Source organism: Paralichthys olivaceus, chromosome 16 (assembly GCF_024713975.1).
Source record: "Paralichthys olivaceus isolate ysfri-2021 chromosome 16, ASM2471397v2, whole genome shotgun sequence".
In the NCBI taxonomy this organism is placed as follows: domain Eukaryota; kingdom Metazoa; phylum Chordata; class Actinopteri; order Pleuronectiformes; family Paralichthyidae; genus Paralichthys; species Paralichthys olivaceus.
The window spans coordinates 18793474-18816244 of NC_091108.1; the positions used below are offsets into that span (position 1 = coordinate 18793474).

Genomic DNA, 22771 nt, shown 5'->3' on the forward strand with positions numbered 1-22771 from the left:
ACCATTAAAGATGTAAAAATCTTACCCTTTATGATTGATTGGAGTGTGTAGATTTTGAACATGGTCAATAGCACAGCGATTTAGTGAAATTCCAATTTGTCCTTTCTCTGTTTATGCATTTAGTTCCACGAGGAAGGATTCCTGCTCACTCTGATGTCTCAGTGGGTGTTAGGGTCTAATCTATCTCCCCTCTTATGTGTTGGGGAAACAAACAGCAGATCTCACTCGGGGGAAGCAACATTACTGAAGAATGAGATTGAAAAACTGAAGCAAAGCCTGACTCAGCACTTCTACTACTTTTATGCCATACTTCTTGGATTGTTCATTCAAGGATTGTCATTTTGTTAATGGCTTTTTTCAGACTGTTTCAGACATTTTTTTCAGTGTGATCATCATTCCATTCATCCTTTGTCAGCCTCTGTTTAGATGAGAGTGAGATTCTGCTTCACCGGCTGATTTATCATTCATATAATTTATGTTTCGTAACAGGCGGGTTTATTTGGTTTGGCTGAAACTCTACATTGAGAGATGTCTTAATGAGACCGGTGAATTCATACAAAGTGACTTTTAAATCTCACTTCACCGTTTGGAGTCCATGTATGATGTCATGTCACAGTGTAATTAGTTTATAGCCTGACAGTGGATGAACTAATGAGGGAAGGGACCATGTCAGCGATGGTAGAGTTGTACACATTACTCACTCTCTCTCTCTCTCTCTCTCTCTCTCTGTTTGATTTGGGGGAAGTGCTTGTGACCCCACAAGCTTTAAAAACAACTGTGTTTATGTGGGTGACAGATCGGAGCGCCAGGGCAGAGGTAAGAGTTTGCTTCTTTACATCTGTATCACTGAGGCCTATTTGACTGATTTAATTATCAGTTTTTGCATTACATTGATAAGGCTTTGTTTTACACTAGTCCAAGTTTCAAATTCATTATTAATCATTAATAACAATGAATTATTGTTAATGGACTTCTACACACTTGATATCTGAGTTCTGCTGGTAAAATCCTTTGTTTGTGGGACAGGCAAACACCCCTGTGTCTTGGTGACTGTGAGATTATTTTTTGATTCAGAAATTTGCAATTTAATAACTAAACAAATTTTAAAGCAACTAACAGAAAAAACATAAAAGGGACATGTTATTACTGTTTGTTATAAACTCTGATTTAGATCATATTTTAGAGACAGATCCGTTCGTGGCTGTAAATATCTCTGTCCCTGCCTCTTGTCTGTCTGTCTGTTTGCCTGCCAGCCTGTTGGACCAATTGTCCTGACATTCTTCTCTCTGTTGGCCTTCACCCCATCTTGAGCTCGTTTTTGCTGATTATCTCCGCATGTGATGACAGAGACAAAGATTGTGTACTTTTTTAATTATTCTGGGATCAGACTCAGTGGCCATTTGGTCCAGGGAAGAAGAAACCTGCCAAAAACATGCTGCTTTGAGATCAGAGCTGTGCATGCTGCTCTGCACGGAGGCCTTCAGGCTGTTTTTATGACATTTGAATTGTAGTAATATGTCTGCTAAGATCAGTGGTTAATGATTGGTTTAGATTATTTGTGTTGAAGAAGTTGCATGTTGCATCTTTGTGACATAATAATTCTTGTCAGAACAACTTGGACCATCATACTTTTTTTCCCCAGACACATCTAGGGAGGGACCATGCGTTCGCTCTCTTTGCTGTGGCTGTGCGTGGCCCTGCCAAGTGTGCTGTTGGCCTCGCAAGTCACTCTGTTCGTGGAGGGAGACAACAATGCCTCTCGGATCTGCAAACCAGCCCCCCACTGGGAGATTAAGGGACAAGCACCCATGCAGGAGCTGCTGGGAAACGTGGTAGTGGTGGTGCTCCTGAAGGCCACCTGACACTTCTGTCTCACCCAGGCCAGCAGGTAAGAAAATAGACTGAAACTAGAACTGCACCGAGAGGAGTGCATACCTGAGTCCTTCAACAGTCCCCTTACATTCAATCTAGCTGCACAAAAGTGCACATCCTTGTGGAAGTCAGTCTGCTAAACATGCCTGATCCTCAAGATCCATGATTTATGCTTTGGAAAATCAGTGATAATATCAGAAAAGGAAATGTAAACAATTTTTTTTTATCCTGGATCCACCACCCAGTAGTTTTTGCACAACATGCTGAACATTAAGAGGTCAAAACAGAACAAAACAGAAACTCCATGGTGGTGGCCGAGTTAGAAGAGTTAGTATATAAAAAAAGGAAAAACTGGCAAACTTGTTATCATGTTCAAATTAAAGGAGTTTGATTGCTATAGCTATTTCATGCTTAAAGTCTGAAAAACTGACCTACTGGCACACAAATGATAAACAGCTCACTTTCTATATTATCTGTATTATTGTGGATTAATTCCTTACCCTAATGTGCAGGCACCATAATGCAGCTTTACTGGCTACTCACCTCTTAAGTGAAACTTTGTGCTGCTGCACAGTTGGTGAAAAACACATGAGTACAGTTAATTATACTGTGAGTCATCTGTCTGTCTGTATTTGGCCGCCATTAGCATTCTTGATTTTTTGTTGCAACTGAATTTGCTTCACATTCAGGCACTTCAGAGATTTTCTTATTAATTCAGACAATATCATTTTTGGTAACTAAAGTAAAGAATAGGATGATCTAATGTGCAACCATTGTCCAGAATAAGAACATATATAACTAGAATGTCATTCAGTAGAGCTCCAACTACCAAGGTCCAACAATCCCCTTAAATTAAAAAATCAAGATCAATGAATTACCTGAGATAGAAAGTTGCTAAATAGTCCGCACCAAAAATGATTTGTACCTTTCCTGATTCCGCATCCATGCACCAGTATAGGGATGAAAAAATAACCTCCTCATGGAGGATTATTACACTATGTGTGTTTAGACGGTAATGTCTTCCAGGTGAATTTGGCCAACATATACACTTTGATTGAAGGGGTGTTTGAAGGGCTGGATGGCCACTACCCCTGCATCACATTTTGGGACACACTACCCCTGCAAAATGAAGAGATAGGACCAAGTGGTGGGGCTAATTGAACATGCTCATATTTGTGAACGGTGAACTGAATGGGTCAGTTTTCAACTGCTGAACATTCATTCTTTTGAGACTGAATGTTTTACAGCACCAAAAAATGAAAGACTTAATTTCCGCCAATCAAAACTTATGAAACATGTCCATATTGACAAAACTTCATCTCATATATGTTTCTTGGTCTGTGTCTGAATTAACTTTAGTTCATTACATGACCTGAAATTTGAGCCAACTCTTTTTAGGGGGGTTATTGCAGAACACTGTTAATACCTGAGATGCAAGAAAGACAATGCATTTGCAATTTCTCCACTCAAACCGTTCCCAGCGCCCACTTTTGAGACACCTGTGAATCAAATACAGACAAACGACAGCTTGCATATCATGAACAAACACAGATCAAATTCACTCTCAGTAGAAATTGCACAACACACGTGATTGAGTGGATAACCTTGCCGTTCAGAACCTTTGGTGCTTTGGTTTCAAGAGTCTCTCTTTCCTGTCTCTGCAGAATTGGAGGCCTGCGTGACAGGCTAAACCACAGCAACCTGACCAAGGTGTCCTACATTATAGTGAACGAGCGAGAGGCTCAATCCAGGGCGATGTACTGGGAACTGAAGAGAAGAGCGCCACCTGGTGTTCCTGTGTACCAGCAAGCGCCCTTTCAGGATGATGTGTGGGAGGCTCTGGATGGTGACAAAGATGACTTCCTGGTCTATGATAGGTGAGGACCAGCCGACTCTTCACACAGTGAAGTGGCAGTGCTTTAGCTCTTTGATAAAACAAGAGAGCAAACGTACAGTACAATAATCCACCTGTGGTTTCAGGCTCTCTTGTTATGATTTTTTACTTTGCTCCACGTTAATAATACATAACAGAAAATTCAGAATATAGTTGAGAGTTCCTTTCGGGAACAATTTTAAAAGCACGAATGCAATTTATCTCCGTATGTGAAACAAGATTGTGCTTTGTAATGGCCAGGTTCTTGTATTTTACCCAACGCCTGCACAGGAAAATTAATCTGATGATGCATCATTTTGTAGAAACAAGGAAGGGCCCAGTAATATCACAGTCATCCCTCTCAGCATTTTGATTCTCCCTGTCTTTCTCTTTTTGCTCCAGGTGTGGTCTCCTCACCTTCCACATAGTGCTGCCGTACAGTTACCTGCATAACCCCTATGTAGAGGCTGCAATCAGAGCCACTTATCAGAAAGATATCTGCAACTGCTCTGTGAGTAATCACACAAAGTGCACACACACACACACACACACAAACACACACAGAAAGCAGGAGCAGTAGCTCTTTTTAGCAAAAGCAGATGAACAAAGCCTTGTCTTTTATTTTATTTTGCTGATATGGATCTACTAGTCTGAAATAAAGCCCAACTAACTAATTTAATGGCAACGTGATGAACTCATATTTATACATTTTGTTTTTAGCTTATTGTGCTGCCCCCAAGTGGAGAAGTGAATGCATATGCTGCAGCAACAACATAATATCATACATCAAGTGTTTTATGTTTCCCAGGCTAACTGGAAGAACAGCAGCATGAAGAATGAGACAGCACCGAACATCAACCAAATATTACCCACAGTTCAGTTGGAAACTGATTATCCAGAGGGGGACCAAGCACCTACACATCAACAAATCCATCATCATCATCATCATCACCATCATCAACACGATCACCATTACCATCATACAAGTCAAGGGAATCAGTCCCAGCCTCAGGATACGAGCCAAAATAAAACTCTGAATCTTCATCAACACCACCAGCCTCATCATCAACATCGCCACAATCACTAGCAAAGTTAGAGAGTTTAACTAACTTGTTTCCATTTTCTTTATTTTGATGACGTTGCATCTAATTTTTAGTAAGACTCTTGAAGAGTGTGCAGGTAGACAGCTGTCCACTGAGTGGGTGGATCTGTTTTGAACAGTAATCAGACTGTGGTCTCTGCTCCAACACATCCACACCTCGCTCCTCTGTAGACAAACCAGACGGTCCTGCTCCATCCTCTCCACTTTATGAAGTCTGCGGTGGTAAACCTGCCTGCAGGAGGCTGTAGATGGATGTGTGTGGAGCGATGAGGAGGACCAAAGGAGATGTCGCTCACACAGAGTAGGAGGACAGTGTGAAGTGCAGCAGAGCAGACCTCAGTCTGGTTACTGTTTAAACTGGATTCACTTCTCCACCAGGTTCAGATCGATCTCCCATGAATCCTTTCTTTCTGCTGGATGATGCCCTGAGGTGATCTGCTTTGCTGTGTTTATAACATGACTTACTTTTACTAATGATTGTACAGATGAATATATCATCATTCAGTGGTATATATCACAAAGTGAATGCAGTGCACTACAACACATTGATGTAGTTTTAACAGTAAATTGTTTGAAAGAACTTATTGTTCTGTCATTTCTTATGAAGTTTAACTGTATGCCGCAATGCATCATGGGTCCAAAAACATAAACTGTACATAAGGATTGTTGTGGAAAATCTTCTGATCAATGATCAACTCATCAGTGAAGAAAAGTTCAGGAGCCCTTTGACGTCTTATGCTGAAATATTTATTGAAGCTTGGCCGAGGAGAAAATCAGAATTCATCCATACAACATCTGTGCATGATGCTCTCTCTTATTCTGAAGTCTGCTTTCCTGCAGTCACACTTTAAACCCCAACACACCATTTAATCGATGGGTCTGCTTAGTCTCATGTGATGTCCAAGGAGTGAAGCCTTTGACCTTCGCCAAGCTCTCGCACTTCCCGGTCACATCATCCTGCTGCACTCTGCCCCAGAGAGGACAGGAGACAGTGTCTATGAAAATTCCATAACAAAGATGGACAACATAAGTACTCTGCAATAGTGAAGTCAAAGCATCTCAATCGTCACCTGGTGGCAGGCTGCAGTCAGAAATCCCGCCCCTCTGTGTTAGTGGATGGGAGATGGACCAAATTCAATAGTCAGAATACATTCACAAAATAATAGATGAAAATGTATTTTCTATACTTCTAGACAAAACAAGTTAATCAGTAGAAAAGGTACATGAATTACTTGGGATAAAAACAAGATATATTAGTTATTTAGTTAAATCTGAACTCCACTGGAAACTGTGTTCAATGGGATTTAGCTGGAAAGTATTAAGTTGCTGCAGTGGTGTAAGGGAACACACACTGCCATATGTCAAGTCAACCACACACACACACACACACACACACACACACACACACACACACACAGAGAGAGAGAGAGAGAGAGAGAGAGGGCTGACCAACAGGTGGCTGATCCTCAGTGCTGCTTAACACGCGGCTGAGATGCAGCACTGTTTGACCGGTGGATGAACTGAGGAGAAAAATCTGAAACATCAGAATGAAGGTGAGTTTACTCTCTCAAATCTCAGATTTGAGAGTATATAATATTACAGAAGCAAGAATGTTTCAATTTAACAAAAAGTAATAAAGTATGCATATATTCTATTTCTTTGTTCTAAATCTACACATTACACCAGTTTATTAGCATTAATACAATATGATGAAAGATGAGTGCTAGTCTTCATCTTCATTTGAATGGCTCCCTGCATGTGACTAGATCAGATGAACAGCACAACTGTTAACACTGTTTGTTATCTATAATAATGTATTGTAGGCTGCTCATTAAAACAGTGGTATTTTTCTAGCTATAATATTTCCTGACTGTTGTAATCGTCATATATTGCCATGTTGCTGTGGTCTTGTTGTTCTGTAACATGCAACTCGACAGGTTGTGGCTCTGTGAAGGATTTCCCTGCGTAAACCCAGGAGAAGCTAAACTACTTAGCCTCCTTCTGAGGATACTCACTATCTGCACTGTAACAACCACACTCAGTGGTGGAATGTTGAACAAAATGTATTTGATTCAGGTGCATCTCAAAAAACTGAGGCGATCATGGAACAATTGTTACATTTGCGCAAATTAAATCGAAAAAATAGAAACTTTCATATATTCTAGAATTAAAACACAAAGTGAAATATTTCACAATTTTTTTCTTTGGGATGATTATGATTTACAGCTAATGAATATCAAAAATCTCCAAATATTTGAATATTTGACTGCACCTGTATTTCTGATGCTTCTTTTGAGAGACTGTTTAGATATAGCATTATACTGTGGATTGAGGGTTGAGGGTATAGTTAGTGGACTCTTGATTGTGCTTGTGGCAGTAGACCACGCCACGGGGCTCTCACCACGACAGCCAGAGACGAACCAGTCACACCATTTGTTGTTCAGCAACATCTATTATTTCAACTTAAAACACCCAGTACTCATAAACCACCAACATAGACTCTTGCTCATGTCTCTGTCCAGTATTTCTCCGTGCTTCCTTTCCCAGGCGAGGCAGCTCAGCTGCTGCCTTTTCAAGCATGAGGATCAATCAGCTAACAGCTCTCACCTGCGCTGACTGATCCTCTGCAGGTGAGGGTGCTCGCCCAGCCCCTTCACCTCCAAAGTGCTACTATGTGAAAGAAAGAGAATAGCGCATTTAATTATATGGAAGTATATGATGGTATTCCTTAGATGGGGTACTATGGTTACTTAATTGTTAGTGAGAAAAGAAGAAATAATTCTACGTATTTTATTTAATGATGTTTAGTATCTGCATCCCCACACTTTTTAAAATAAAAATGTGTATATATTCTGCTTCATCGAATTGTTTCCTGTGAGTGCTGTATTCAAATTTAGTGGAGACATACTAATATATCGTTTAGTTTTATTTTGTTCCCCCTAAATGTTCAACTTTAAATGTATTAAGTGGATGTTTGAAGACCAACAGCAAATAGATGCAAACTCAGGTCTGTGTGAAATATAAAGGAAGACGAGGAAGAGTATTTGACCTGTTGTGTGCACATCTTTCACCAGCAAACGCTAGGTGGCAGCACTGTCCCACGTTATTCACCCTGCTGTCCACATTAGCCAGCCGCTCATCAACAGGATTATGAGTTATTATCCATTATCAAGAGACACGTTTGGATTAGTGAACATAATCCTTGAATTATAATCCAGATCATCTCTGGGCGGTTTAATCAAATTTTGTAGCAGTGTTCTTTAAGATCTTTCAAAGGAAGTTACAGTTTATGAATATATGGATTATACTTTTTCCTGCTGATGTTTCTTGTATATATTACTTATTAATTTTTAATCTTGTTTTTTGTCTTTGAATAACATACAAAAAAAATCCAAGCCTTAATTTAATGAGACACAATGACAACCTTGTGTGGGAACAATTGAAATAACAACATCTGAATGATAAGTAAATAGAAATTAAAGAAAAATTAAGTAAAAACTTGAAATTCCCATCATATAGGTAGTGAAGACTTTTGGCTATCAGTTACCGTATCAGCCATTATTGTTTTTGAACCACAATATGCATTTTCTGAAAAGAAATATATCAATAAATATTAATTTCCCCTGCTGTTGTGTTTCTGTGTCTCAGGGTGTCCAGTTTCTCTCCCTGTGGCAGAAAATCCAACAATTCTACCGAGGGATTCTGGACAATGGAGGCGAGTCTCTTCCTCTTTCTCATCAGTGTAACTGCTCATTTATTCCAATGATGTATTGTTAGGTTGTTATGTGATTTCCGTTTGTCTCACTCTCTCTCACTCATCCAGACAAGAGGACAGACAGCTGGCTGCTGGTCTATTCTCCTGTTCCAATCAGCTGCATCTTCCTGTGTTACCTGCTCATCATATGGGCAGGGCCGAAGCTGATGGCCAAGAGGCAGCCAGTAAACCTCAGACCTGTCCTGATCGTGTACAACTTTGCTATGGTCTGCCTGTCTGCCTACATGTTCTATGAGGTACTACTGAACTGTACGTGGGAACATTTGTACAAGAGGTAGACAGATAATCTGGAGTATGTCAACTACACTTGAACCTTCAGAATGATCAGAGCAACTCGATTGTGCAAACCTAACCCATCTTAGATGGTTTTAAGGTTTTAGAGGCTATAATTTATGGAACAACAACAAATACATGTAGAGTCATTTTGTCTTCAAAGCTGTATGATTCAATATTTTCATGTGAACAATGGATCAAAAATAACTGTGGAAGTTATAATTACGAACGCAGTCCCCTCAGCTTAACTTACTATTTTAGTGTCTGGAGCAGGTTCGCCCAACAAATCTCAAAGCATTTGGAGCATTTCCACCAAAAACAACCCGAAAAGCTGGTTCCAAACAAAAATAGCCGGTTTCCAAGAGCAAATTGTGACAACATTGGTGGGAGTGTAAAAAGGGAAAAAAGAGACATATTTGAAACTTGAAGGGCGAGCTGAGAGCTACTGCCCTGTGTCGCCATGTAACAATCAGTTATTCCCATTATTTATCCGATATACTGCATCTTTTTCACAGTTTCATAGTAATCTATCCAAAGATATTTGAGTAATCCTGCTGAATAACAAACAGACAAACGAAAAGCATAATCTCCTTGGAGGACGTAATTAAAGTAAAACAATGGGCAGGTAATCAATGCGATCCACCATCTTGCTACTCTCCCCTTTCATTATGCATTGTTCAACACCCTCTGATGATGAATCTGTTCAAAGTTTTTTTTTTAAACTGGTGGAAATGTAGGCTGGATAGAACCAACTTTCTAAGAACCCTGAAGGGAACCGACTAATTTGGTGGAAAAGCCGTTTTAGTGTCATTTTCAGACCATAGCAGGCTGTTGTTTCCTGTAAAATTCTGTCAACAGCATAAATCTACATCCGATTTCATTTATTTATGTACTTCAGGTGGCCTTATACAAGACTTCAAGGGGATGTGAATGTTGGGTGTGTAAACAGGAAGCTGTTGGATAATAAATTTGTCAGTGTTGTGCTTACAGCATATTCCTGATGCCTCCATTGGAAAAATACAAAGTGTAGCTCCTCCGCAGCCATGAGGTCAGACAGAAAAACCTCAGGGAATCCCATGTTTTGTATGTTTCCTGGTCATTGTGACGATTGTCAGTCCAACAGGACGTGATGTCAGTCATTCACAGCCAAATTTTGTGTGACAAACTGGGCTGAAGCTCCCTGTGCTGATCGAGAGAAACCAAAGCAGAGATGAAAGCTGCCTTTGTCTTTCCAGTTCACAGCCTCTTCCTGGTTGGCCAGATACAGTCTGCTGTGCCAGCCAGTTGACTACAGTGACAGCCCACAGGCCATGAGGGTAAATCTGTTTAACACACCTTACTTTACAGGACAACTGGCACATAATGACCCGCATGATCTCCTATAGCCTCCTAAGTACCCATCCACATGTTCATACGTTAAATTAACAGTTCAAACACATTCTCATAAATTCATCTATATGCAAGCTAACACAAAGTCAACATGATAAAATGTTAATGAAACTTAAACAGTGAATCATGATGAACCAACATAATTATTTTCCTCCTATTGTAGATGGCAAGAGTATGCTGGTGGTTCTACTTCTCCAAAGTGATCGAGCTCAGTGACACTGTGAGTACAAATGGGCTGAAAATAATTTTAAAAAATTGATATTAAAATTTTTGTATTGTTTCTTTTGTTGTTTAAACAATCACAAGTGATGCACAGTGACTCAGAAATCATAGATTCATGCTCACATGTATGCATGTGTTTGTTTTGCGTGGCTCAGATATTTTTCATCCTAAGAAAAAAGAACAGTCAGCTGACCTTCCTCCATATCTACCATCACGCCACCATGATCTTCAACTGGTGGGCCGGGGTTAAATATGTGGCTGGGGGCCAGTGTGAGTACGATCCACCAGCCCAGTCTCACAGAATGTCACGAAATTACAGCAACTTGTCCAAATGAAATGTATTTAAATAAACACATGGCACTAAATGTCCTCCTGCGTTTCTGTTGACAGCCTTTCTGATTGGTCTGATCAACTCCCTGGTCCATGTAGTGATGTATTTGTACTATGGTCTGGCAGCTGTGGGACCGAGCATGACCAAATACCTGTGGTGGAAACGTTACCTCACCTCCCTGCAGCTGGTCAGTATCTGCCTCTGTGTGTGAACCTCTGACATTAATGTCTACGTCCACTTTGCCTTTTTTTTATTTCAAGATATTACTTAGTACTTCTCTTATTTTACTTATTTAGTTGATGTACTTTATTTTGCTATTTATTTCTTTTTACCTACTTACTTTATGTTGCTACTCATTTTAATTTGACTTGCTTATTTTATTTTGCCTACTTACTTTATTTTGCTATTTATTTTATCTTACTTACTTATTTTTATTTTACTTTATTTATTGGGCACTTACTATGTGTTATAATACACTTCTTACTTTTATTTTAACTTTTATCTTTTAGACTTAATCATTTTTGTCTCTGTATTGCATTATATATAGTTTTATCTGGAGCAAGCTGGCACAATCTTATCTTATAGCCAGTCCAATTAAGACAATTTGTTGAAAAATGTTGCACTTCACTTCAACTCTTTGGTTAATTTTGATGATCAGCTCTCTTTTCATGTTTTAGCATAACTCAGTCTGATTATTTCCAATGGTCTTGAAGCGAAATGTTCCACATTTATCATAAAGAAGGCCATCTTTCCTGTTCAAGCATGTTTGTCTGAAGCCTGTCGCTGTGAAATGATAGCCCCTGGAAACTGTTGAGGAAACCTGCTCTCAGGATGTGCTGGAGGCTTGGGGGGGGGGATGACGTGGAGACCTCCTGCTTGGCTTGTCATTGTTCTGGGTGTGTTGGCATAGCTAGACAGATTAGCGGCACTGATGCGCCTCAGATACAGCAACTACTGGACCATCTGTTTTCTTTTTATTGACTTGATGAAGCAACAATGCAGCCTCTAGTGTTTGTCCTTCTACATGGCTACAGCATATATGGGTCAGTACGGTGGCTGACTGCCATTATGTAACAATAATAGTACTGACCTTAGACGTGACCCCCACCAAGCCTTCATTACAGTTGGCTTCACAATTTAGTGAACTGAAGCCGAGATAGTTGAGTTGATTGGGAAGATTAGAGATTGCATTTCTCTGTCGGTGTATGTGTGTGTATGGGGGTGGGGCTCCTTTTGTGTTTTTAAATGTAATTATTATATACATTTAAAAGAGGGGGGGTGTGGTGTGGAGTGGGACGCATTAGTGAGATGCACAGCTTTAATTATGTTCATTCAAACACATGATTCCTGGCAGGGGCCTGAATTCTGGAGAAACTCTATGAAGCACATGGTCACAGATGAGTGTATACAGAAGTGTCGTGCTGCATTTTTCTGCTGAATTAGACTGATGCTCATGTGTATGCTCAGCACTCAAGCTAACCGCTGTTCTTTTTGATGAGGAAATAAACACAGTTCTTTTGCTATAAAGCTGCAATCAAGTCTTTCACATTGGCTGTTTGTTTCCATCAACATTATTAATTATTATTTACATTTACACAACAGTCAACTCTTGAGGTCATTCCCAAAGGAATATTACAACCTGCAAGATTTGAGCCAAGAAGTGGCTGGCAAGTTAATCTGCAAATTAAATAAATAAATAAATAATCAAAGAGATAAATAATAGTGTTATCAATCAAATTCATCCTTTTATCACCGTTTAGAGAAAATAATTAATTGCACTCAGAATACTACATAATACTAATGTGGATCAGATAATAACGGCATATTGGCAGAAATAAAACATTATTATGTGTATTATTAACATGATATCATTTTTAAAATATTCAATACCATGTATTAGAACACCACTATCCATGATATGCTGGGACTTATGTTGCTGCCTCTACACCAATGTCAGTTTTTCCACACATGAAAAAGGAATTTTGTACTAGTCACAATTTTCAGAGTCTTAATTTAGTTTTGATTACGGCTGGGCAATAAAAGAATATCAGTAATTAGCGCCATGTAATTTGATCAATAGGAAAACAAAAAAAGTCTAATATATTTCCATATAATGCTTATGGATTGTGCAAGCACAGTATACTGGATATATTTATTACGTTTTTGTATGTGCTCATAAATAACAAAAACAAAACCTACACTCAGGAGCCATAAGTATGTGGGTATCATATCTTTACTCTTTGCTTTGTATTTTTTGATCAAACTACCAATTGGTGTGCGTGTCTCTCTCTCTCTCTCTAGTATTTCTCATCTGTGTCTCTCCATCTCTCGCCCTCCCAGCTCCAGTTCTTCGTCGTCACCATCCACACCACCTACAACCTGTTTGCTGACTGCGACTTCCCTGACTCCATGAACGCGGTGGTGTTCGCCTACTCTCTCAGCCTCATCGCTCTCTTCAGTAACTTCTATTACCGCAGCTACTTGGCCAAGAAGAAGACAACGTAGACGTGAGGAGATGAAGAAGGAAACGATCTGTTTTCATGTGAAATACTGTACGAGGAGGCAGAGGAAAGAGCTGAGATAAAACAGGGAGGTCATCCAGAGACGGGCGGAGGAGAGGCCACATCCCTACTTCTCTGTTATGTTAATTACTTCCTGTTCATTATGTTATGTTAATGACTGTATTACTGATGTGTATAAATATGTTATGTATATAAAATACAAGCTGAGCGAGGTGCATATTTATGATGTTTTTAATAAAACCAAACATGTTTTAAATTTTCCTCTGAATGACATATGTTTTGCCTTTAACACTCATAGAGATGTTTACTAGACTCTAGTCTCTTTATGCACTCAGTCTCTCTTTTCACCCACAAACACAATCAGCGCACATTAAGCCTTGTCTCATCTCTCCCCTCCCCCAGCCCCTAATAAATGAGACCTTCTAATCACTATTGCAGTGGCTTGATTCTTCTCTTCCACCCATTGGCTGGGAGTCACAGCCAATCAGCCGATAGCTGCCATTAGCTCTGTATCCTTCCTCCATCTTCTTCTTCTTTGTTCAGTTTATTTGCGGGTGGCAACCAACATCAAGGTGCATCACTGCCATCTACCGTGTTCTTCTTCTCTGCTCGGCCCACGTCGCCTGCTCTCTATCTAGTCCTCCCCTCTTCTTTATACACCAGGGTCTCCCTACCCAGTTTAATCCCTCTTACCAATGGGGAGACCTCAGCCCACTACCCCTTCTGCTCCATCTGTCAGGGTGTAGAAATATAGCTGCCCGCGTTCCCCTCCGCTCCTCCTTGTGGACACAAATGAAAGAACCATTAGAGGAGTGAATGAATTATCCATATCTTTTAGCCCATGCATTATATTCCCCCTGCCGCCATCACTTATTCCCATTCTGGTCTTTATCTATTCCTCTACTTTTATCTCCGGCAGCATATTGGTTTTTGAATATCCTCTGTTCCAAACTCAACAGGGGGGGCGGACAAAATAACAGAACAGCACATGAAAAGACACTTTGAAGTGACTGAATCAAAAGTTCCAAAGGCAGCTACTCAGGCGAGGCATTTTAATACCAATCAGCACAAAGTGGCAACCTGATGATTTTCACACAATTGCCCCTTAAACATCAGAGGATTTAAGCAGCTTTAAGCATAAGAGGACTAATAAACCAATGGAAATATTTAGCAGTTCGTCTAATATTCGTATATATTGTATTATGATTATGCTGGCCTTCAATGTATTCTGTGTGCATTGCTTTGGTCTGGACATGGCCTCTCCTCAGGGGTGGGATGTTTGGAGTGTAAAGCTGACATCCACTGAACTCTGCATAATCTCCTGAAATCATGTGAAAACTGTAAAAATGTTTGAGTCAGTTGCTGCCGAGTTTCTTCTGCCAACCCATCAGTTGTAACTCGGGATAATATCCAAGTGAGCCCATGTGAGGATACTGCAGGAGATTATCTGGAGCTGTCACCTCACCTGAACACAAGCTTCATCTGTTGTGAATGGACTGGAGAATCTCCAGCTGCATTCTTTACATTTGAAAGCCCAGACCTCATTGTGTGGACGGCTTGTAAATAACATTTGTTTATTCCTCATGCATTCACATGAAAGATGGACATGCAGGACATTCATTCCCACACTGTTACTGATTAACAGTTAGGACATTGCCAGTAGTGAGGAAGGAAGGTGGACAAACACACTTTTTAGCTCCAAGGATACCGCAGACTTTGGTGAGAGGTAAAAAAACCTCTACAGGGTAACTTTCTAAAAAATGTTTGATTGAAGTATCACTTCAAATCTCAATTTGTCACTATCTATTGGTGGAAGAAAAGCTCTTTGTTATGGCTGACACTTGGTTTGTGTGTGTGTGTTTGGACCATTCTGGTAAAGTGAGGACTTTTTCAAAGGCATTCGGTTGAAATGGTTAAGAGGAGAGTAAAGAGCTGCAGGTAATGCAATGTGGCAATGCTATCCTCACAAAGCTAGAAGTACACGAGAGGGATTTTGTGTATGTGCATGTGTGTGTGTTTGCGTGTGTGTTCCTCCATACAATGCCGTATGACCAGCACTAAAATAACACAGGACACACTTGTGGAGTATTATAAGCCATATTTTGTGGCAAGTACTTCTGCTCTGCATCTCATATCACAAGCAGGTTACAAGCACACACACACACACACACACACACACACACACACACACACACACACACACACACACACACACACACACACACACACACACACACACACACACACAGCTTGATTGCCAGAAGCCCATTTAAAGACTGCTGTCCCTCAGCCTCGCCGCAGGCACAGCTCCAGGTTGATTACAGTTGAGTGCCGTGCAGCTCAGGCATGACTGACTTCCTGGCACGCCGTCACCTTGATCAGCTTACAGTTTAGCAACCAGGCGATGGGTTTCATATCGAGTGTTTAGCGAGTTTCAGCGCTTTGAGACGATGCCAAGTCAGGTACAGGTGTCGCTTAACCCCTTGATACTTTTCACACACGTGCGACTTGACTGAATAAGTTTTGATCGATGCGCGGGCAAATTCAAACAGCGCAGTTGATGCAAACACAGAAACTGAGCAGCCGCTGCGCCAAGTGTGTGCCCAATTCTGTGTTTCCAGAATCTGGTTTGTGAATTACTTTGTGCCGGTCTCCTTGGTAACGGTGTTGGACAATGTTTGGGCTGCGGACAGCTAGAGGCAGACTGTAATTAATAATCAGGTTAGAGGTAGAGGAAATTGAAGCCCCCTCGAAGCTGCTGCCGCTAACTTCCTATCTAGTGAGAGGGAAAGGACCGACACACACTCAGACACACACGTGCACACACACCAATGTAAGTGTTGACAGTGAGAGAGGTTTGGGAATAAGAGGCCGGTAAGTGTGCTTGAAGGTGAGCCACTGGGTTGTTTCATACAATGAGGGTTAACAAGAGGCTGCAGCAATCTCAGCATGATGGGAGCACACTCACCCGCAGACAGGCTTGTGTAAATCAGCCAACCAACCAGCTCGTAGCTTCCTGTCAAGTGTGTGTGTGTGTGTAATTAACAGGCATGAATCTCTAAGTAGTCGCCAATACAGACAAGAGAAAAGCAGAGGGTCTTTCCCCCCTCTTTCTACATTTACCTCTGTTAAAAAGCATCTACCACTCACTCTGTCATCACTTGCCGTGGCGTGGTTGTGCGTGTTTCTCTGTGTCTTTGTTGTCAACAAGAGAAACCCCATCTGTCGGTGAGGCCGTCTCTATTAATGGACAATGGGATGAGCCCAGCACCACCTGTATCTATGTTATCAAAGTTATATGGGGGATGTGCCATTTATCTTGACAGGCAGATAGTTTGATTTATGGCTTTTATTGTTCGCCGTGGGTCTTGGATATTTATTTCACATGGGCTCGGGCCCCCGCGGGGTATTGCTTGATTTAATTCAGATTTAACACAAACCTGATTCTGTAAATCTGTTGGCACAAAGTGATTCCTGCTGGTGTTTCTTATTCAAAATTCAAAGTGCTTTGTTCATTCTATGTGGGAAAATATGACTTTTGTCACAATGTCTAAGGCCAGAGGGGAACAGGCTGGGGCTGTGTGACATAGGGACTAGTATGTGGTGGACTATATAGTGAGCTCATCTCTGAGCCAGTAAAAACATAATTGTGGCAGGATTGTGATGTACAACAGCAGCAACTAAAATCCCATAATACATTGTAAATGTTTATTTCACATTGAACGACCATATTAAAAGGTTGAAATGCTCTTATATGTTTTGCTGCCACAACTCACAGATTTGTCTCGTGCAGATCATGAAAGAACAAACTATGCAAATCGGAAATATTGTGGACATATGCTAAAACAGACAAATATAAACTGTTAACACCAAGCAATGCATGATGGTATATATTGGTCGGTTAGTGACGTCAGTTTTTACATTAATTTTCTAGCTGCACTGTGGGATACAATTAGTCCTGTAGGGTACAGAACATTTCAAAATTCAAATTGCAAATTCATTACCCAGTGGACTATATAGGGATTAGGGACACATGACTTGAACTCCAGTATATGCACATATAGTATATATCTGACTCATGGCACCACATGTTTTGTCCCTTTCAGCTAAATGTTGTTGATATTCTCTTTGGTGAGGCAAACAAGAACGAAGCAGGAGAACAGTGCTGAACACATGATTATGACATGACAGAGGGGTTATAAACATGTAACAAACTGTTTGCTGACTCTAAGTTTTAATTTCTATATAAAGTAATGTTTGCTTGTCACTCAGGTGAGGCATAAAGAGGCCCAGTGAATGAAGAGAATATTAATTTTTAACTATAAACAGTAGGATTAGCTGTAGGGGAGCTGGAACCAATCCCAGCTGACACTGGGCGAGATGAGTTTTTTCAGTTTTGCATCTGTCACCTGGTAGAAAAGTCCAACCTACTTGCTGCTGTAATCTTGACATTTTACCAGGGAGCTGGCAAAAAAAGTTCCAGAAAATGTCCAGAGCTACTGACTTGGAAATTTGTGTTCTTACATACAGCCCCTCTGGATAATTTCAGGAGATTATCCAGAGGTCAGTACAGATCTGAAATCAACCCTACTCTCACTGGTTTTCTCTGCGTTCAAAAGAAGTTCTCTGTCCTTTGCTCAGCCCAGCTTACACCTTCCCCTTCATTATTTAAAGAACAGAGGTATTTCTCTTTTCTCCCCCTTCTCGTACTTTCCTTTACTTTGTTCTTTGCTCACCTTGCCTTTCATCGATTCACTCGATCTTTTATCTCTCTCGCTTTCATATCTCCCTGCTCCTCTCCTGTTCTTGCCTCATCTCTCCTCTCGCCCATACATTACAGTCTCTCCTCCGAGTCCCTGTGTTTGTCCCACCCGCTCTTTCCTCTTTCTTTCCCCTCAACTCTTCACACTTCTCGTCCTCCCTCGTCTCCCTCCCGCCATCTCTTCCTCACATCTCCTCCATACCCCTTCCTCTCTACCCCTCCCCTCCGGCAGTCGCCCCTCCTCGCACCACCTCGGCTCGCCCTCTGATGATTGCCGAGCACATTTCATTTGACACGAAGACAAAGGGCTGAGTACACATGTGGTTTCTCTGCAAGTCCCGTGTAATATGAAATATTAATGCGGGCATAATTTGGCTCCCTGGATGAGGGGCGGTGGTGGGGGCGGCGGGGGCTCTATAATCACCAGTGACTGCCGTTTCCTTCCCCAAAGGATGGTGAGGCTGTCAGGATGGATTGAGAAACAGTAAAGATAACAACAGCAGAATGTTTACTGTTGGCGGCTACCGTGGCCTATTTCTGTCTCTCTGTTTAATGGTTGGATTGGCTCGTTGCCCGAGTCCCTGACAGGCTTTGCAGAATGAAAGGTGCTAGGTGCAGCATTTCCAACCATGAACAGTCACGGTCAAATTAGATGTGATAGACTGGTAGAATTACCATAAATAATTAGTTGCCTCACAATGCCACTATTAGTCGTTAAATATCTAATATTTTGCCATCAACCATTTTAATTGTTCTTCCTTTCACTTCACTGAAACTCTGAAATGTTGAGCACTGTATGTCAAAGGTGGCCTGATATTCTCCATCTGGGCTGTTTGAATTGAATTGCTGATGGTGAGTAATGCAGCTAACCATCTCTTTTCATTTGTCTAAAAAGTCCTATCAAAACAGTTTTGTAAGAGGGCAGCACCAATCCAAAGCTGGGATTCAAAGCTCAATAGTACTAAAGCAGAAATTGTATGAGGCAAATTAAGTTTACTGCACCGGGAAGTTTCAGAAGGAAATGAAGTTATAGCTCAAGTTGTTATTGATGGTAAGAAACTTTGGTGCATGAATTACAATGTTATTATACTTTGCTCAGAATGGGCCTAAGAAGAGCCATTCTCCCTCAATGACACAATATGATCCATTATAATGTAGCAACATTGTGTTCATATCTGTCCAAATAACTCTAAAATATGTTTTTACAACTCTAAAGTGAGGTCTTTCTCAAAACTAATTCACTAGTAGTTTATACTCTATACACACTAATACATATTAATATCAATCATATGGTACTACAGTAATACCTTCTATAAGAACAGTACTCTGTTTTTTTAATATTCATAATATGCATGGTAATAAACAACTAGTTCATGCAGAATAAGAGTATCTTATTTAATAGTGTTAACATAACACTTAAAAGGGAGATGATGTTAGAAGAGCTGGTTTCTATTACCACTGAGGCATGTTACCAATTCGGTGATCATGCTGTTAATACGTCACGTCCTGCTCCGGCCAGCTGCTCCGACCCTCACCTGAACACTCTGCAGATTTCTGTGTTGCTGTGAACAGAATCTCCTGCTGTGCTGTTCATGTGTGAAAGGCAAACTCCAGAGAATGCCTGGACCCAATTGTGCGGACATCCTCCAGAGTACGTGTCTAAAAACGACTTGAGAGACATGAATGAGCTGACCAACAGACCAATCACAGCTGCTGTGCTCTCCACAATGTGTAGTTAGTGTACACCAGGCTGTGCATTTCACTACTAATGCTGTATTTTCTTTACCTCATCTAAGAGAAAGTCAAAAATAAGTATAAGCTTGAGGAGAGCATATTCGTTAGTGAGGTGACCTCATTTTCAGAAGCTTACAATATCTGCAGAGTTACAGATTATGATTAAATTACAAATCTGCATTTAAAATGTGTTTAAAAGATTTTACAGAGGCAGCAGAAAGAGTTGGTGAGATTGGTTCAAAGTCACGTGTGTGCTTGTTAAAGCTCACATGTATGTTGCAGTCCCATTGGTGTCACCCTCAGCTGATTCACTTACACCTGTCCACATCTATTTCACTCTACCATAACCAACTATGATGCTTCTAATCTAACCAGGTTAGGCAGAAATGTTTGTGAATGTGAGAAGATACACTAGTGTTTGTCTCACGCTGTGTTTGCCGCACATGTCTTCCTCTCTTTATGCAACACACAGCACAAAACTTTTGCATCAAAGCCAACAGAAACACTCACACACACACACACACACCCCTTCATGCCTGCTTTTCTCATGGGAGCCAGTCTTTCTCTCTTTCACTTAATTTTCTTTCTCTCCCCTTTGCACACACACCCACTCATGCTGGGTGACACCCATGCGCACACACACAAGGTCAAAATTTGTCTTTCGCAATTAAATTCCCTCTGTATATACTATCTTTCACTCTCTCTTGTTCATACACTTTTCTCAGGCACATAAACACACACACACACACACACACACACACACACATAAGCTACAGTTGCATCACTAGTGAATTACGATGCCGTTCCGCGTTATTAAACATGACACTCGGCCCAGATAATGGAGCCTTTCTTCATCTCAATTTGGAAGGCTAATCTTATTGCTTTGATTAGCAGCAGCTTCATTTGCATATCAAGGCCTCCCCTCCTTTAATTCCTCCATCACAAATCCCCCCTTTATAGCTGCAGATAAAAGGAATCTATCTATATGTATCTTTCTTTAGAATCTTCTCTCCCTCCCCCTCTTTCCCTCGTTCGCCCCTTCCGTCTTGTTCATTTGTTCATATCTTTGTTTTTTCTCGTATTCCTCATCAGTTCTGCTGAGTTGTCTTCGATTCGCTCTCCAAAAGTCTGAGACCACTGTGGCGTACATCTGAGGATCATAAAACAAGAGCAGAGGCAAAAGTGTTTATTGACATGAGGTTATGGTCAATAAAGTCAGTTACTTATTATCTACGATGATTCACACTTTCAGGGATTAGAGAAAAAAAGGAAATGTTTCACCAAATGATGAAAGTGCAGTTTACTATTAAGGTGTAACCACAAGGTCACAACGCGACAATAAACTGTAAAAAAATTGTACTTTGCACACGTTTAACTGCCGAGAGCGTTTCTGTTTGGAAGAACTTTGACATGAGCAGAGAAAAATGAATTTAGAGAGAATTATAATTCACATTTCAGCATATTACACATAACACTTTAATATTAATTTCAGTAGATATACTGCAAGTCATTATTCTTCAGCCAGGAACCAAAATGCTACACAACTCCATAAACACTGCCATGACTGTCAACACACCACTGAGATTTATATCTATACATGTGGAATCCATGTTTATACAGAAATTCACGTCATTTCATACATTACATACATGAAATAAGCTGCATGCAGAAAATACGAATGCCTTGTCCTGCAGGTGGTGATGATCACTATATAAAGACAACACCCCCTTCCATGTCCAGTCTAACAGATGTCATTTATTAGTCATTTATTAAAAGTGGTACAAACAGATTTTAGGAGGATCAATATACAAATTCTAGCTCAACTTTAAAGTAAACTCGATGACCTGAAGCTATAAGGAAGTTTCCCTAACTCAGTGAGAAACCTTGTTTTTAATGAAAGCTTCACCCCGTGAGGCCCGTGGACAGCTGTGGATGTGAAGCAGCCCTCACAGGAGATGTTTGGAGACACAAACAGGAGATTAAATTAAATCTGAAACCACAGAGAACCAGGTAGAAGCTGCACAGCACTGAGAGCTGAACCAAGAGAGATTTTATTACACGAGAAGTGAGTGTAGTATCCAACACAGTTTACAGGTCAGTGTTGGAGGACTGCAGCTGTGCAGCTTGGTTGGATAAAGTGTATCAGTTTGCACTAATGGAAAACCCTGTGCAGTTAAAAAATGCCCATTACAACGTGAACTAATATATATTTTCATTACCTGTGTGTTATCTTCACACCAGTTATATCATGGGAGTTTTACCCACATTATCAGACAGTACACTATCACAGATATTGATGCTAATGCAGGGAAGAGTCATGTCCTAGCTATGTTGTGACTGCATACAGTAAAAAATAGCAAAATTCAAGCATTCCTTTTTTTTACGATCTGGTTGAAATACAAGTGATTCATTGGTATTTAGCAAAATGATTTGAATCACTACAATAACTGAAAGAAATTCTGGGTATGAATGATGGTATTGATTCAGCCACTTCACCTACAGTGTAGTATTCAGGAGTATTCATACATGAATGCAGTGTTAGCAACTAATTACACACTTGAGGCACCAATAGCTACATTATGCATAATGACCCAATTCAGAATTATGTAGTATTATTGATACATTCATGTAGATCAGATCATGTAGACCTACTTTAACTACTTTCTACACTGCTATACTGCTGCTATATATTCATTTTTAATCACTCTCAATCTTCAATATTAAAACATTTATTAGTTGATTGTATTTTGTAGTAATAATAGTATGAATGTAGTTGAGTGAAAAGTAGAATATTTGCCTCTAGAAGATGTAGAAAGCAGAAGAAAATGGACATTATATTGTACCTCCAAAGAACCTCAACATTCTACTAAAATACTTTACTTGAATACATTTATCCTTAACTCGCCACTGCCTACT

The 22771-nt window shown here is 40.4% G+C and overlaps 2 protein-coding genes across 2 annotated transcripts; both read left to right on the forward strand.

Annotated features, from left to right (window-relative positions):
* Positions 1–655: 655 nt before the first annotated feature.
* On the forward strand, positions 656–5427 carry selenop2 (selenoprotein P2). The gene is made up of 5 exons (XM_020113495.2): positions 656–816; positions 1643–1888; positions 3537–3749; positions 4148–4256; positions 4554–5427. Exons 2-5 carry the CDS (start codon positions 1662–1664, stop codon positions 4830–4832), a joined length of 828 nt encoding a protein of 275 aa, XP_019969054.2. The 5' UTR covers positions 656–816; positions 1643–1661; the 3' UTR covers positions 4833–5427.
* An 824-nt stretch (positions 5428–6251) lies between these two features.
* Positions 6252–13619, forward strand: elovl8a (ELOVL fatty acid elongase 8a). Its single transcript, XM_020105874.2, has 8 exons — positions 6252–6400; positions 8496–8562; positions 8671–8858; positions 10131–10211; positions 10448–10504; positions 10662–10776; positions 10897–11024; positions 13178–13619. Exons 1-8 carry the CDS (start codon positions 6395–6397, stop codon positions 13340–13342), a joined length of 807 nt encoding a protein of 268 aa, XP_019961433.1. The 5' UTR covers positions 6252–6394; the 3' UTR covers positions 13343–13619.
* The last annotated feature ends 9152 nt before the right edge of the window (positions 13620–22771 follow it).